Raw genomic sequence first — 17,721 nt, 5'->3', positions numbered from 1 at the left:
GAAGTCCTGGCCCAGCTGCTTGATGAGCAGGACTGACTAAATGATTCTACCCGCCCAGGCCACAGCTGATGGAGCATCTCCTGTGGTCCATGCACAATAAGCAAGTACAACATGATGTGTACAATCTGCTGAGCCAGTGAAGTCCCCTTCTCTGGAACTTCAAGTGGGTTAACAGAAGGAGACTAGGGTGGGGAGAGGTGGGAGCAGGAGGGGAAAGTCATTACAGAGAAACGGTCAAAGGCACACACATGATGAAGATGTCAGGAAGCAGGAAACTTGGATAAACACAGGAGGTAACTGGTAGCCCCACAAAGGTAGAGGGATCCTGGCCTGCCAACAGAAGCAAATGTTTCAGGGCAATACCAAGGCCACGTGGTCCAGTAAAATCAGACGATGGGCATCAACACTGCCATTGGTTCCTAAGAGTACTCTGGGCCCCATGGCCGTGAGACCCACCGACGCACCAGGAGAGCCCCTGTCCTGTTTCCTCTGCAAGTATATCCTCACTCCCTTCTGCTTGAGTTAGTTTGACTGGGCCATGGCTCCTCAACCCTTCTCCAAACAGATGATGTGTCAGTGTTGTGAGTTATGGAACTCACTGCCCAGTCTCTCTGGCTTTTACTGTTTTACACTGTGTCCAGTTTACAAGTATTAGAATGCCTTCCTCTGACCCTCAATGGATCTTTATCTTACTTTAGGGTAAATAAATCATGTTTTAGACACTGCACTGAACAAATTCAATTTGTCTTCATGAAAAATAGCACTTGGAAAATGGGCAGCATAGTGTACTGATTAAGAGCAGGCTCAAAAGCCAGACTCCTGTGACCCAATCTCAGCTTCAGCGCTCACTGACTGTGTGACCTTGGACAAGCTATTGCACTTCTTGGAACCTCCTCATCCCATTTGTAAAGCATGCAGGATAGTAGTGTCTGCCTCATAGGAATTTTTATGGAAATTATACAGGAACATTACAAAGTAAGTTCTGTTTTAATTTTTATTAAACAAATGGACATTCTCTTCTTAATCATAGATACAAATGGTTTGGATTTTGTAATCTTAATGAGTGGCAAAAGAAAGAGAAGTTAGACGATCTGCTAAACGCTAGTATAGCTAGCTACAATTTACCTAGGACATATTGTGTGCCCAGCACAGACCAGGTACTTGACATCCATCATCTCATACATGTGGTCTGTATAAAATACTCAAATGTGCTTGACAAGTAACAAACATACATTGAAAGCTGACTGCATACCAGGCACTGGTCCATGGCTATAAATATGAATAGAATACAACCCCTGCTCCTGAGGAGTTCCCAGTATGGTTGGGATGCTCAAGGTGGGTCAGGCAACTTCTTCATCACCTTTGGTTCAATCAGCTGCAAGATGAGGATGTTTGAAGAGGTGGCTCAAGGTCCCTATTTCATCTAATAATGAATGATTTCACACTCATTGGAAAGCAAACTTTTTAAGCTTTGCCACTAATAAGCACTTGTGCTAAATGACACTGTAGACAATCAGTACTGCAGTATTTTGGGAGGTCTTTGAGCCAAAGTTATTTGGATTGGGTTGCTGGAATACACTGGTAAATGCAGCAGCCCTCTACAGAGAGAGATCTCACATGGTCAAGGTCAAGCTCCAAAGACAAAACTGTAGTGTTCAAACAGGAAGACACCTTGCAGTCCTAAAGGACACCTAGTTCACCGCATTCATTTCTGTACTGAGCATCAGAAGGAAAAGGTGATGTAGTTCATAGCCCACTAGGTGTCCCATTCCTTGACACTTATGCTAGAGATTTCTGCACCGCCCCACAATACATCACAGAGATGAATAAACCATATTCGAGACTAACACTGAATTCAAACCTCTACTCTGCCACTTTTTAGCTATGTGATCCCAAATCAAGTTATGAGCTTCTCTCCTCCCTCTGAAGTTGGTATCATAATACCAATCCACATAAGGATTAAGTTAGATATTTACAAGTTGCAATGGCAGAGAGCCTGATGCAAAATGAGCCTTCAATAAATGATGATGATGATAATGACAAACACTAAAAGAAGGCATTTACTTTGGAACAAGCTCCTTTTCTAAACACTTCACGTTTATCACCTCATTCACTCTTCACAACAATCATATAAACAGGTGGGTATTGCTATTACTCCCAATATATGGCAATACAGAGAGGTTGAAAAATTTGTCAAAGTAGCAGAACTCAGATGTGAACATAGAGCATCTTTGTCCTGAGTCTGAGCCCCTAACCACTACCCTGAGTGGGGTCTCCTATGATTTTCTGTCCCCAACACGAAATCTTCCTACAGGTCAGGTGCTAACTCAGAGTCTACACACCAACCTATGACACAGATAGCATTATTCAGTTTGCATTAAATGTTTATTTAAACATAACAAGGGAGTATAACAAAAGATGGAAGCAGTGAAGGAAGAGGTCATTGGCTGCAGGATAAAGAGAACTGAGTTAAGGACTGAGTTAAGGACATAACTATCAGGAACTACTCCACGCTGGAAAAGTCAGTGGATATCTTGGATGGGAAGCAAATTTGTGATCTGATGACACAGGGAAGGTTACAAAGGTAATGAACCACTTCAGCAGCTTCAGAGTTGTGTTGAAAAGCCAGGTCATTGTAGCAGTTCGCTAGAGGAAGAGGACATGAATATGAGCGGCCGAACTGAACTAAACTGAACTGACTGTACATTGTGGTATAAAGGGGTAGGCTTTGAAGTCAATCACCAGTTCTTTGACTTACTAGCTGTTTCCTTTAGAAAGTCACTCAACTTCTCTGAGCCTTGGGTTTTATTTTACTAAAACGCAGATTGTAATACCTAATTTGTAGGGTTGTTTGGAAAATTAAACAAGATAATTTTTTTTTAAACTGCCAAGCAGTGACTAGCACATATTAAGCACATGCTTAATAAATAATACTAGTTTCCTTTTAAAGCACAGTGTGTGATAAACTACAAGAGGTGAACCTATGGGTGTTTACAACACAGGTAAATTAAACACTCTTTCAAGTAGGGGAAAACACTAGAAAAGAGTAGTAGACTGTAATTCTGTCTTGATTAATAATGAACAGCAGAGTAATCTGCTAAAAGCAGAGGGGAAAAAATTCATTTTTACTCTGATTTACATCTGGGACAAATAAAACTTGGTTGGATGTTTGTCCAGATTATTATAATGGAAGGACTCTTTCAGCATAACTCTTGGGGACAGCATAGAATGCAAATCTGACACCATAGAAAATTCTGGATGTCCAATATTGGGTAAACTGCCGAGTCCTCAGAAACACTTGCAGATGACATCGCTCTTAGTTTGCCATTACTCAGAGGGTTTGATTAAGGTGTGAACTTTTCCAAATCCCAAATTACTAAACATTCCAGGTGTACCAAATAATCAGTCTTTCCTCTTGACAATCGTCCAGAATCCTCACAGAAACTGCTTCATTCCTATCTCACTGGATTTTACACTGTGGTCACCCCACATTCACCAATCTTTCTCAAGATATTCACTGTCAGTAAATTATTATTTGTGGAATAGAATTACAATTCTAAAGGGATATGCATTATACAGTGATTTATGGAGAATATGTTTTTGCCATCCAGGGAAAGACCAATTTTCTGACACTTCAGCTCTATTTGCTCAGAAGCATTAGTCTTACAAAATTATCCATTAAGACTAATAATAGCATTATTCTCACCTCAGTAAGTACTTGGTTTGGTAAATCTTTAATAACTCTCAACTTGGGCAATCAATTTAGTTAACTACAGGAAATAGCCTATTTTATATAGATTATTACCTTAATATCATATTGCTCCCCAAACTCACATAACATTCAGAGTGAACTGTCACTCAATATACAATTACATAGACATCTCACTATTGAGCCTGCCAGATGAAACATACTTGAGAAGCCAGATTTGTGTAATATCACAGTTATCTAGGTTTGAGTTCATATTCTCCACCACATTCACCCTCTAATCTTTCAGGTTCTATACATTAATTTCACGTCAAACTATGTCAATATAACAAAAATAGCCCCAAACAGGGAATGAGAGGGATACATGAGTCTCAGCTAAATTTCAGTGGAAAGATAATGAATTCCATCTTCTTCTTGTCCCACCATCCAACCATCTCACTATCAAGAATCCGGAGTATTCCAGAATTATCTTCCAATCCCTCAACAACTCACATCCAAATAGTAGCTGAGGTTGAGGTATGTCACTTCCATCTTTTAAATGTCTTTTGAACATTTATTCTTCATTCTACTGCCCTAGCTTCACTCTTCTATTTATATTACAATATAGAATTTTTCTACTTTAAAGTTTTTGAAATATGAAACAAAAACATCATAGAACATGCATATTGACAAATGACAACTAGAGTCCCTTGGACTTAAGGGCAGATTCATGACACCTTTTCGAGCCTTAAACTTTGAGACACTTTCTCCATTATATTGCACCCTTATATGACCAGATATCTAGACTACAACTTGGATCATACCCTCCTCTCTCTCTTTCACTTAAAACACTTCTCTGATTTTTTTTTATATAAAGTAAGTTCAAGTTCAAAAAAATGTTTACAGACTCTAATTCAGAAGTAGAACCTAATGTGCTCCAATATTCTAGAACATATTATCTTAGACCCCTACAATACATTGGAAATTGACCTGTATCATCTTCGAAACAAAACAGAAAAAGAGACACAGAAGTACAGAACAGACTTTTGAACTCTGGGGGAGAACGTGAGGGTGGGATGTTTTGAAAGAACAGCATGTATATTATCTATGGTGAAACGGACCACCAGCCCAGGTGGGATGCATGAGTCAAGTGCTCGGGCCTGGTGCACTGGGAGGACCCTGAGGAGTCGGGTGGAGAGGGAGGTGGGAGGGGGGATCGGGATGGGGAATACGTGTAACTCTATGGCTGATTCATGTCAATGTATGATAAAACCCACTGAAATGTTGTGAAGTGATTGGCCTCCAACTAATAAAATAATATTTAAAAAAAAAACAAAAACAAAAAACTGCAATTCAGAAGCTTAACTTCAGGGTGCTTACTGCAAATATTAAAAAGTGAACCATTCTCCATCACTAAAATGTCTATAAATAACATATGCTGGAAAGCGTGTGGATAAAAGAGAACCCTCTTACACTGTAGGCAGGGATGTAAGTTGGTGCAGCCACTATAGAACGTCCCTCAAAAATTAAAAATAGAGCTACCACAAGATCCAGAAATTCCACTCCTAGACTAAAACATAATTTAAAAAGATACATGCACCTTCATATTCAGAGCAGCACTATTCACAATAGCCAAGACATGAAAACAACCAAAATGTCCATCAAAAGATGAATGGATAAATAAAGATGTGGTAAAGATACACAATGGAATGCTACTCAACCATAAAAAAGAATGAAATGCCTTTTGTATCAACATGAATGTACTTAGAAATTATCACATTAGGTAAATCAGAAGGAGAAAGACAAATATCACATAATGTTACTGATATGTGGAATCTAAAATATGGAACAAATGAACTTATCTGAACTTATCTGAAACAGGAACAGAATCACAGAGAACAGACTTGTGGTTGCCTGGAGGTAGATAGGAGTGATGGACTGGGGGTTGGGGATTGGCAGATACAAGTTATTATATGTAAAACAGATAAACAACAAGGTCCTATTGTATAGCACAGGGAACTATATTCCATATGTTATGATAAACCATAATGGAAAAGAAAGTGAAAAAGAAAGCATACGTATGTATAAGTCAATCATTTTGCAGAAAGTAACACAGCATTGTAAATCAACTATATTTCAGTTTTAAAAGTGAGCCCTTTTGATGCACTAACACTGGTTTATGTAATCCTCATGAGTCAAGTGCCAATAGCCCCTCTCATGAGTGATGAACAAAGGCCCACAGAAAAGAGATGCCACCCCTGCTATTATCAAAGTTCATGCTGCCTGGGAGACACATGTAAAAATTATTATCTGGAGTGATCAGTAAAATAATACATACATAAATGGAGCTACAGGAGCATCAGGGAGGAGTTATACCAGGCAGAAAATGAAGAAAAGCAGCCCGAGGAGAAGAAATGGCCCGAGAAAAGGCAAGAAAGTCTACCTGTGCACAGATGTGAGGGATGAAAAATAAACTCTATTATTCAGGAAAGACAAATATCCACTATTCTATTTTGGATTTTCACATGAAAACCTTACTGTTAATTATGTTACGGTTACATTTCCTTATCACACAGGAGTTCTTTTATATTGCCAACATAATTACTTACTTTTGACATTACCAGAGGAAAAGAAAGCATTTTTAGGACTGTGCTCTCACTAATACAAGAACTTATTTATACTGTTACAGTCTTTACAAAAACTCTAGCGAATTACCTCAGAATAACTCCAAAAATCTTTTTGCCAAGATTTTCTTTTTATTTGAACTTCAACAAGCAAATGTCCAATCTGTTGCATGGCCCTAGGTACCAAGATCAAGAATTTCTTCAAGGAAGTATAAACACAAATTCTTAAAAAAAAAAAAAAAAAAAGTAAAATGGCTATATTCCTCTCCTTCTATTCCTAAAAATCGAGGAAATGATCCATCAACTATCAGGTGTAAATAGATACTGAAAATACTTTAATGTTCTCCAAACGCTAATTTAACACTGATGTTTCAACCTTTACCTCACGAAAACTTTCTTAGTTACTACTAAAATTAAAAACAAAACAAACAAACAAACAAAACAACCACAAACTTCCTACTTTGGTCTTTATCTCATCCTTCTCCCTACATTATGTACTCAAATTATTTATAAGTTACAGGCTATAGAAACACAGTTATCAAACGTAGGGAAAACTCACATGAGGATCGCAAAAGAAGAGAAACATCTCACAATTGGATTACCAGCCTCTGAAGAGTTGACATTTAAAAGAAATCAATCCTCACATGTAATCCGAGCAGCAATGCTTTTCCCCCGTCCCCATCAAAACCACTGCTTGTAGGTTATTTTGAATTTTACTACCATCACTTTCCACATTCTTTTTTCTTCCCCCATGCTTTCCCTTCCCCCAAAAGAGCTAAAGAAAACTGTATGGTCTTACTTACAATTGTGAAGTTCATGACCTTGAGAATCCAGATGGTCATGGCCAAGTTCACCAGTATTAAAATCATCAGGAGTAGGACAAAGAAATACAGGCATCTTTTCCGCCAGCCATAAATCCCCACTTTGTATACCTGCGGCCCCTCAGAGCTGGGCATGGTGGCCCGGTGATGGGTGTACTGTTCCTGAGGCATCTGAAATAAATCAGCCGAGAGAGAAGCACTCACGTTAAACTGCGAGGAGAAAGAGGGGGGGAAGAATAGGAAAAAATCAACTTGAAGACATGTGGCTGACTGCTGTCTGTATGTTTCTGCCTTCCTGACAAATCTAAAATCTGTATCCTCTGGACAAAAGTGGCTCCTCTGGATGCATGCATGAGCCCTCTCTTTTCATGCAGCCATCTCTCATCATGCGCTCTGAGACATCCACATACATATCGCAGGTGTAGAGGGACCCACAGGAATTCACTTTCCAAATGATTCTTAGAACTCCGACATCTTTATGAGGGAGACACCCAAAGTCTTCAGGGTAACACTGAGAATTCACCTGCAAAAGTAGATTAACCTCAACAGTTCACTGTGCTGGTGTACTACGCTACTTGGCTTCCCTAGTGGCTCAGATGGTAAAGAATCTGCCTGCAATGCAGGACACCCGGGTTCAATCCCTGGGTCAGGAAGATCCCCTGGAGAAGGGAATGGAAACCCCCCAGTATTCTTGTCTAGAAAATCCCAAGGACAGAGGAGCCTGGTGGACTACATCCATGGGGTCGCTAGGAGTCAGACGTGACTGAGCAACTAACGTTACGCTACTACTACTTAGGCAATTGATTTTGGGTAAAATGATCTCCAAAGAAATTATTCTGTATTGCCAGAAGTCAGTGGCAAAATCAGTCCATGGGGTTTGAAAAGAGTCGGACATGACTGAAGTGACCTAGCACAGTGGCAAAAGTAACAATTTTGATCGTGCCTTCCAGAGTTCAAAGAGGTGTTGACGTGCTCACTTGATTCAGGAATCCTCCAAAAGTGATAGCCAGTGTTTAAATGTCTGCCTTGACAGAGATCTCACAACCCTTTCATGTGGTCCTTAGGAGTTAGATGATTCAAATGCTTATCAACACATTTATTTAATAAATATAAAAGAGTCTGAAAGTCAAGTAAGTTATGAATATGCACTCCAGGAGCTTGCAGGCTAACGGGAAAAATGAACTAAACAGTGATTATAGTAGAGTGAGATAAATTAGAAAAAAAAAAATCTGCCAATATTAAGTAATATACCAATCCCCTTTAAAGTAAGGAAGGTTTCTCCAACCCCTGCTGTTGACACAAATTACACTAGCACTACTAATTAGGTACCAACACAAACCTAAGTAAACATTACTTCTATAAAATTCTCCAACCAAAACAAATTTTAAAATTAAATACAAACAAAGTTACCAATGCGTATCGTTCAAAATGGAAAATAAGTGCCTACTGAGAAGAAGGATGATCTGCAAAACTACACAGCATATTGTGGCAGCAAGAGCTTTCGCACACCATCTTCTGAGCACAGCGTCCCTACTCTGCCGTGAGCCATACGACACAGCCCTGCTGCTTTTCTCCATTCAAATGGCCGCACAACTGTTATTTTGGTGTTTTTACTTCATTTGGCCCTCACGTGGGCATACCGTATTCTCTAGGAATAAGGCCTTTCTCCACTTATTTTCATCTTAGTCAACAGCAATTACGGGAGTGATAAGTGGTGCCAAGGTGACCATGTGACAGACAAACTGTAGACCCTAAAATCACATCCTTGGTTATGACATCATCTTCTGGGTGGTTCAGAATATAATCACTGTGTGGTTTTTAGCTAATCACTAAAATGCAAACATAAAATCTAAAAATCCCCCAGAGAACTCATGGCCATTATACACCAGTGGAATTCCATTTGAAAAGCCAAATGAATTCTTACTTAAGGTCTATGCAAATGTTCAGTGAAGACCTACCCACATTTATGCCATTCTGAATACCTACCTAGCACCAAAATCAGGCTCTAATATGACTATATGTTTAAACACATGTGTGTGGAATGAATAAGTAAAAAACAAATGAATGCATGAATGCTGAAAAAATGCTGAATGTTTTTCCACCCACTATAAAATCTACTGCCACCTGGGGTTGTCCAGGCCAAATACCAGGAGAAAGTTCTTATTTGTATCCTTGAAAATTTCCACTTCTGGCTCCCAATGCCCTGAGTTCCCAACCAAGCAGTGAGTGTCACATTATGAAAGTATCTCAATGGTATTATTACTCAGCCCCTTATAATTCTGCAAGTCGGGGTATTTGAAACAACATGGGAACACAACAATGTCATCTCTCACTGACCATTTCACACACCAAGATGAATAAGAAGGGAAGAAAATGTCATAATTCTGAAGGAAATTAGACCTTTCTTTTCCAAGGAATCATATTCCATAAATTAAACAAAATCTTAGAATCCTATCTTCAAGATCCTTTGATTCTAATCAACTAGTTTTATACATCAGCTAACTTAACACTAGAGAAGCTGACCCATTTGTGTGTTGCTCCAGAGTTTGTGGGGGGGGGGGTGGGGGGCAAGGACAAAAATAGCTGCTTTTGACCTTTGTAGGTGTAAGAACAAGGAGAAATTCTTGACAAACCAGTGTACAGAAGCTAGAGAATATTGCCACCACACCCTGTACCTTTTCTCTAACATTTGTCCCAATCAATGGAGAGCATTATGTAACTTAGCTATCAAATGGAAATGAATATTCAATAAATATTTATGTAGTTGTGGATATGGACATCACACATGTGATTTTTTTCATAGCCAGATTATTTGAACTTGACAGTTGCAATGACTATCTCCACTTAGGGTTCACAATCCTGATGCCCATCAGAAGCCACCTGTGGTGCTTTTAAACCACCTACACTCAGGTTAACAAAATAATAATCACAAGGGTAAGACCCAGACATTAGAATTTTTAAAAGTTCCCCAGATAATACTTAGTTGTAGACAAGGTTACATACCACTGACCTAGAATAATGTCTCAACCCTGATTAAGCAGCAGAGCCCCAAACAAACTTTTAACTGATACAAAATCAATTTCTGAGTGCTACAATGGAACTGGAAAGCTCCCCAGGTCATTCCAGGCATTTGGAACAATTTATCTAAAAAATGCCCCTTTTGTTTGGTTGTTTTTTATTAAGCCAGATGCCTTCCTTGCTGCTGCTGGTTTCTTTTTTCTTAATTAATTTGTTTGGATTACAGTTTATTTACAATGTTGTATTAGTTTCAACTGTATAGCAAAGTGAATCAGTTGTAAATTTTTTTTTCATAATGCAACTATTTCAAGGTAAAAATATCTTAAAGTCGAGCATATGAAACTGTAGGGCTCCTCTGCTTAAAGGAAGAGTGAGGACTTGGCCACCCTTGAAGCACTTTTGCAGACCCTTTGGACTCCCAGAAACCACTAAGTTTGCCCCAGTGTGAACTGACCAGCTGAGGAGCTAAAAGCCAGCAAGGCAAAGTAGTGACCCTTGAGAGGGGATCAGAACCTATATTCTCGGATACACGGTGTAGGGGCAGATTACGCGTGTCATGAGGACTCCTGGGTCTGAACCGTATTACCAGCCCACCTTAAGGGGTCACGTAAAAAAAAAAACAAACAATTCCAGTCTGCAATTCAAGGAAGGAGGGAGGGAAGGAGAAAGGGAGGGAGAAAGGGACCTGTTTGTACAAATGATTACAACTTATATGTGGAATCTAAAAAAGTTGGTGCAGATGAACTTATTTACAGAACAGAAATTGTGTTATGGATGTAGAAAACAAGCTTATGGTTACCAAGGGGGAAAAGGGGAGAGGGAGAAACTTGGAACTGACAATACTATATATAAAATAGATAACTAATAAAAACTGAGTGTGTAGCACAGGGAACGCTATAGTCTGTAATGACCTTTATGGGAACATGTGCTAAGAGAGAGTGGATCTATGTATAACTTACTCTGCTGTACGCCTGAAACTAATACAGAATTATAAATCAACTATACTCCAATAAATTAAAAAAAAAAAAAAATACAAAGTGTTGCCAGTCAAACAATAAGGTAATGGATACATATGTTATCAATAATCCTGCTTGGAAGAAGAAAATTTAGATAAGCTGAGTATATTGGATTTTCTAGTAAAAAAAAAAAAAAAAAATGAAACATGTTGAAATAATAAAAATTTAAGAGGCATTCCAGACTCCAATCTGTGTTTCTGTTGGTCCTTCCTGAGAGAAATCTGCTGCACAGGGAACGGAGCTGTAGTTTCAGATGCTCCCTCGTCCAGTCTTCCACGGCCTTCAAAGGGGCCCTCCCTGGTAGTACCAACTAAAATAAGATGAAAAAGGCTGTCTTTTTCAACTTCCCTTTATTTTGGGTGGCTTTGGCAGATTTGCATGCATTTTGAAGGTCCAAACAAGAGGAATCTGAATTGGGGGTTCACATAGTTTAGATGATATGTATTTATATGATTTGTAGCCACTTCTCTGTAGAGGTACAGTACGCCAGCTCCCCTTGTGTAAGAATGTCTTCCAGGAATTCTCCTTCCACCCTTGATGCCAACTCACCAAGCATGGCATCATGAAGGTACAGGGCCAAAGGACACGTGGCCATGTAAATAAACATGTCCTCTGACAGCAAACCCCAGACACACGGGGATAGCAGAGGAGCCAGAAGCTAGCCGGAGATTGTTTTTCTCTAATCATCAGTTATTTAAAATTTCAAGCATAGAATTCAGTTTTCATTGACACCCAGTCAAAACAGAAATTCTATCCTGTCAAGAATACACTCAATGTAGCACAGAAAACAAATGTTCCCCACAGTTTTCCTTTTTCTATGGGAACCATGTAAAAGAGAATCAGAATTCTTGTGTTTTGAGGGTGTGTGCACTGTCTGTATTCTGTAAGTAAAGTTGCATGCTATATGCTTCACAAACATCAATATTTTTTCAAGAATTATTGAAACTGGAATAGGAGACAATTACCTTTCTACTTCCATACAGAAAGTGATAGTACCACATATAACTTGTGTATGACAAGAGTTGTCATACTAAGAGGCAATCAAAGGATATGCAACCAAAACTGTAGAAGAAGTATGTCAGACACATAATTATGAATGTTATTTTTCTGGATTTTACGATAGTTCAGCTTTTAAAAATTAAAGATTTAAGTCCCTTCCTCATTTTAAGTACATCGTCATCTTTATAAACTTGAGTTTGTATTTCTAATATTGTTTTCCTTAAAATAGTCCCACAATTTATTTAAGTTTCAGGTTTTATAAATCCTCGAGAGTCTTCTGCTCCTTCCCATAAAGAACCTCAAGCATACACCAAAACTTCAGTAGAACATCATCATAATACATCACTGCTTAGCTGAGCTCAGGGAAAGTGAAAAAAGCGGAAGTGTCCATCAGTTGTATTCGACTCTTCACAACCCCATGAATAGGCTCCTCTGTCTGTGGAAGTCTCCAGGTAAGAAGAGTGGAGTAGATAGCCATCCTTTTCTCCAGAGTATCATCCCTACCCAGGGGATGGAAACTGGGTCGCCTGCACTGCAGGTGAATTCTTTCCCATCTGAGCCACCAGGGAGCTTGATAAAAGGTACAACTATCTATATTCCACTGGTAGGGATTTTCTGACTTTTGAATGTGCAAGAACCATCCTGGCAAGCAATAAATGCAGATTCATAGGCTTTGCCTCAAGGAATAATCACTTTGGTAAGATGTAGGCACATTAGAGAAATCTGTATTTTTAGCAAGCAGCAAAATTGATTCTGGATACAAAAGGCCCAAGGACCATGTTTCAAGAACCCACCTTTACATCCAACACAAAAAAAGCATCCCAGGGTCCACCTTTACCTCTACTTGTGTTATTTCTCACCAGATTACCCATTTCCTCACATATACTAAAGGTATGCTTTCCCAACCCTCACATTTTCACTGCATTCCTACCCTGGAGCTTTCATTTCTATCATCCTCTTTAGCAATGTACAGAGTATAACATTTTTTGCAGTTTTCAGTGTTTTGTGCACAAATCTCTTTGTGATTAAACACAATCTTAGCTTACCTTTGTAATTTTTTCCACATGTTGCCTAATTTTACTCTCATTGATGCCCAGGGTCCCCAGGTCCTTGACAAATACTAAAAATTTCATATTCTCATATATCTACTGAAATGGCCCATTCAAAAATCACTAATTATGTCCCTGGTCAAAATTCAATGTCCTTTCCTTGGACCTGCTGAAGCTTTGGGTATTGACCAACATCTCCTTCTCCCCTGGAAACCTTGTCCTTCTTTAGAATTCATGACACTTCTATCCCAGGGCCCCTTCCTTCTGTCTCTGATTTCTGTCTTTCCAAACTCTCCTCCCTGCCTCTTTATCCTAAGTTCACATTATGAGTTAGTGTTATCTCTCCCATCTCAGAGACAATGGCCAGTGTTATACTTTCATTCTGTAATTCTATGAATATTAAACTCAACTTATAACTTTAACTCCAGCTTTCCTCTCTAGTTAAACCTCTCTAAATGTCTTCATCCATCTATTCCCTCATCGAACAAATTCTATAAACTGCACAGAGTCTCAAGATATCACAAGGAAGATCAACCTTGCCTTCAGGAAGCTCACAGGCTGAGTGTTGGGGGACTTTGAACAGCAAATGCTTAAAGAGACAAAATGAACCATGTAAAGTGTCTACACTGAAATATATCTAGTAATGTGAAAAAGATTACCACAGGATGAAAATTATTTTATATAGACTCAAGACTCACCTAGAGAGAACTATCTAAGGATGCAACATTTATGCTGAGATCTGAAGGACAATAAAAGACACCAAAGTAAGGGAAGGGGGAAAAGAATGATTCCAGGAGGAAGAACAAAAGCAAAGGCAACGGCCCCAATGTGGACAAGGTCTGTGTGACTCATTGTATTGAGTGAAGCAAAGAAGAGCATGAGATGAGGCTGAAATGCTGGCTGGAGTCAGATGATGTTCGGCCCTGGAGATAGTTATGAGAGATCCAAATGTTATTGAAAAGTCAGTGAAAACCAAAGCCCAAATCTGAAGCAAGGGAGTAATAAGCTGATTTATAAGAGTATAGCAATGTCTAGACCACAATAGGTACGGAATAAATATTTGTTGCTTGATATGATTGACCATCTTATTTTTCCCTCCATCTATACCAATCATGCATCAAAAATTCTCAAAAATTGAATATTTTCAATAATGTAATTATACATGTTTGCAAAATTACATATAATAGCATGCTGTGCTCTGCTAAGTCACTTCAGTCATGTCTGACTTTGCGACCCTATGGACCAGAGCCCACCAGGCTCCTCTGTCCATGGGATTCACTTGGCAAGAATACTAGAGTTAGGTGACTGTGCCCTCCTCCAGGGTATCTTCCTGACCCAAGGATTGAACTTGTGTCTCTCAAGTCTCCTGTAATGGCAAGTAGGCTCTTTACCAGCAGTGCCACCTGGGAAGCCCCATAATAGCATACATTTATTCAAGGAACAAATAAAAATCAAGCCAATGCTAAATAGCAAAGAATATCCTTCAGTAAAACTAAACAGCTATAAGATCAGAAGGAAAAGAATGAAAATTTATACAACTTTTCTCCCTTACCTAAGGCACACACAACTATATTGATGTTAGGTAGGATTAACTCCAAAGCATTACTTTACTCCTTCATGAGGCTATTTTCAATGTTCACCTGTTCATAAACAAATCCAGGTGACTTACAGATATCTTATTTCTTTGCACACAAAATGCAATAGGATTACATTTCCCAGAGAACAAATGTTGTAAACTTTGAGTTGCTTTGCTATTATAAAGAGGAACTGCCAATCATCAGGGCAATGTCATAATATAAAAATCACCCATAATGATGGCTAATTAAATAGTTGCCAAGAATAATAGACATGGAATTTCCAAAGAAAATCATTCTGGATGGTATTTTAAAAGCCTTATTTTCAGCTGTAACCTCATGGTCTCACACATTCAAATTTTCAGACACAGGATCATGCAGTATTACCGAAATCATGATCTAGACACTCATTTAATGTGATAGTCTCAAGGACAACATCCGTTTTTATGACTTGGACTTGTGCAGAACTTCCTGGCTGTGTAGTTGGTTTCACTTCTGTCACTGATCACACTACCAAGACTTGGCGACTAGGCTAGCATGAAGATTTTTTCCAATGACCTCACAAAGGCCCAACATCAGTCATAGGAGCCATATGATTTGTACAAAGGCCATGATCACTATGAAGTCTTCACAAAAATCCTTGAGCCAAGCTCAGCCTAAGTGATACCTTGGTCCTATAGCTGTTGCTCTTCCAATTCAGAAAGTCACATTATATGCCTAGCTTAAGGCTCTTCTACACTGAGTCTCAAAGTGTTAAATCCAATGACTTTGACAAGCCTTTGACATCTTAACACAGAAACTGGCCTTATCATACTCAAGTGGTCATACCCATGTTCATTCCCCTTCCTAAATCTACTTATAGTAGATACCAGATAGTTACCAGAAAACCTTATAATGCTCTCCTTTCTATATTTTATCAGTTGATATAAGGATGGTGGAAGGTCTTTGGGCAGAAACATACACAGCTGGCTTCCTTCATGAGGCTGAACTCCTATTCTAGAAGAACGCTGTTAGAAACCATCACTTTCTGTGTTCAGTGTTTTTGTTTCAGTTGGGTTCTTCATCAGGAGAAGAACAAATATTTTCTTTCTTTCCTCCCCAAATAAAAGAGATATCTAGAAAACCATTACAGTATCTGCATTATCAGTCATCTGTGGAAAATGATAATGTTTTGAGGGATGATTTTAAATAAAAATCAATAAACTTTCTAAAGACACATCAGTGCTATCAAGTTTCTTGAAGCTTTTTCTTTTTAGCTTGTAAAATTTTATGGGCCATGATCCACTTACTAATAGGGTAGAGATGAGGATAAGGAGGCTTTGGGAGACATTTTATTAAGGCTTGCCAGACTCTTCCACCCTCCCCTCCCCTCCCCAGGCTTCATAGTGTCTTGTTCCATAAGGGGGTTTATGGGAGTGCTAATGAGTGCAATTCTCTGTACGGTCACATACCATGGGAAAAAGAAACATAACAAAACACAGACCTGGCAGGTGAAGGAAACCCCAATCCCAGTGTATTTTTCAACAGAAAAAAAAAAAAAATTGTGACCATCTACTATGTTGTCACCCTGTTTATTTATCATGAGAAATGTCTGGCTGGATGAGTTTACAAGCTAGAAATCAAGATAAGAAAGAGAAACATTAACAACCTCAGTATGCAGATACCACTCGAATGTCATAAAGCAAAGAGCAACTAAAGAACCTCTTGATGATGGTGAAGGAGGAGAGTGAAAAAGTCAGCTTAAAACTAAATATTAAACAAAAAAAAAACTAAGCTCATGGCATCCAGCCCCATCACTTCATGGCAAATAGAAGGGAAAACTGTGGAAGCAGTGACGGATTTCCTCTTATTGGGCTCTAAAATCACTGTGGATGGTGACTGCAGCCATCAAATCAGAAGATGATTGCTTCTGGGCAGGAAAGCTATGACAAACATAAACACTGTGTTGAAAAGCAGAGACATTACTCTGCTGACAAAGGTTTGTACAGTTGTGAGAGGTGGACCGTAAAGAAGGCATGCGTGCATGAAAAATCACTTTAGTCGTGTACGACTCTTTGTGACCCTATGGACCCCAGCCCATTCAAGCTTCTCTGTCCATTGGATTCTCCAGGCAAGAATGCTGGAGTGAGTTGCCATTTTCTTGTCCAAAAGAAGGCATAGCGCCAAAGAATTGATGCCTTCAAACTATGGTGCTGGAGAAGACTCCTGAGAGTCCCTTGCACTGCAAGGAGATCAAAACACTCAATCTTAAAGGAAATCAACCTTGAATACTCATTGGAAGGATGGATGCTGAAGCTGAAGTTCCAGTATTTTGGTTACCTGATGTGAACAGCTGACTCTGTTCTTTCCTGATGCTGGGGAAAATTGAGGACAGGAGAAGAGGGCATCAGAGGTTGAGATGGCTGGATGGCATCACCAATACAATGGACATGAACTTGAGCAAACTCAGGGAGGCGAGGGACAGGGAGGCCTGGAGTTCTGCAGTCTATGGGGTCACAAAGAGTCAGACACGACTGGGCAACTAACAACTATGTGCCAGTTACCACAGTAAAGCCTGGGACTATACTGGTCTCCAAAAGGATAAGTAGGGTATTTCTGTCTTTACTAATCTTGTATTTTTAATGAGACAGGTGGACAGTAAACAAGTAAATGGATGAAACCATTAGAACTAGAGTAGGTGGGAGGAAGTAAACAAGGCAGTTTCCCTGATAGAGAGTAGGGGGTGACCCACGCTGGTCATAGAAGCCCCCTAACCAAGGGGCAACTCAAGTGAGCCCTAGAGTTAGAAGTTTTCTGGCAGGGGACACAACAAGCATCTCAGCCTTAAGAGCATCCTCAACCCTCAACGGAGGCAGGACAGTCAGCAGGGTGGGCACTGAATGAGCTTAGATCAAAGAGTTAAGAGAGGGGTTTGCAGAGAGAGACTGTGGATTAA

The 17,721-nt window shown here is 39.4% G+C and overlaps 1 protein-coding gene across 2 annotated transcripts in view; it reads right to left on the bottom strand.

The window, feature by feature from the left end:
- SGCD (sarcoglycan delta) overlaps positions 1-17,721 on the bottom strand; it is a 433,183-nt gene that overhangs the window by 403,427 nt on the left and 12,035 nt on the right. For both annotated transcript variants that reach the window (XM_065918989.1, XM_065918988.1), the window contains one exon: positions 7,113-7,301. In XM_065918989.1, coding sequence (XP_065775061.1) covers positions 7,113-7,301 — 189 coding nt within the window. The remainder of the gene's footprint in view (positions 1-7,112; positions 7,302-17,721) is intronic.

The sequence above is a fragment of the Muntiacus reevesi genome, chromosome 1 (genome assembly GCF_963930625.1).
Source record: "Muntiacus reevesi chromosome 1, mMunRee1.1, whole genome shotgun sequence".
Taxonomy (NCBI): Eukaryota; Metazoa; Chordata; class Mammalia; order Artiodactyla; family Cervidae; genus Muntiacus; species Muntiacus reevesi.
Note: the sequence above shows the minus strand (reverse complement) of the source record. Positions and strands in the feature narration are given on the sequence as shown.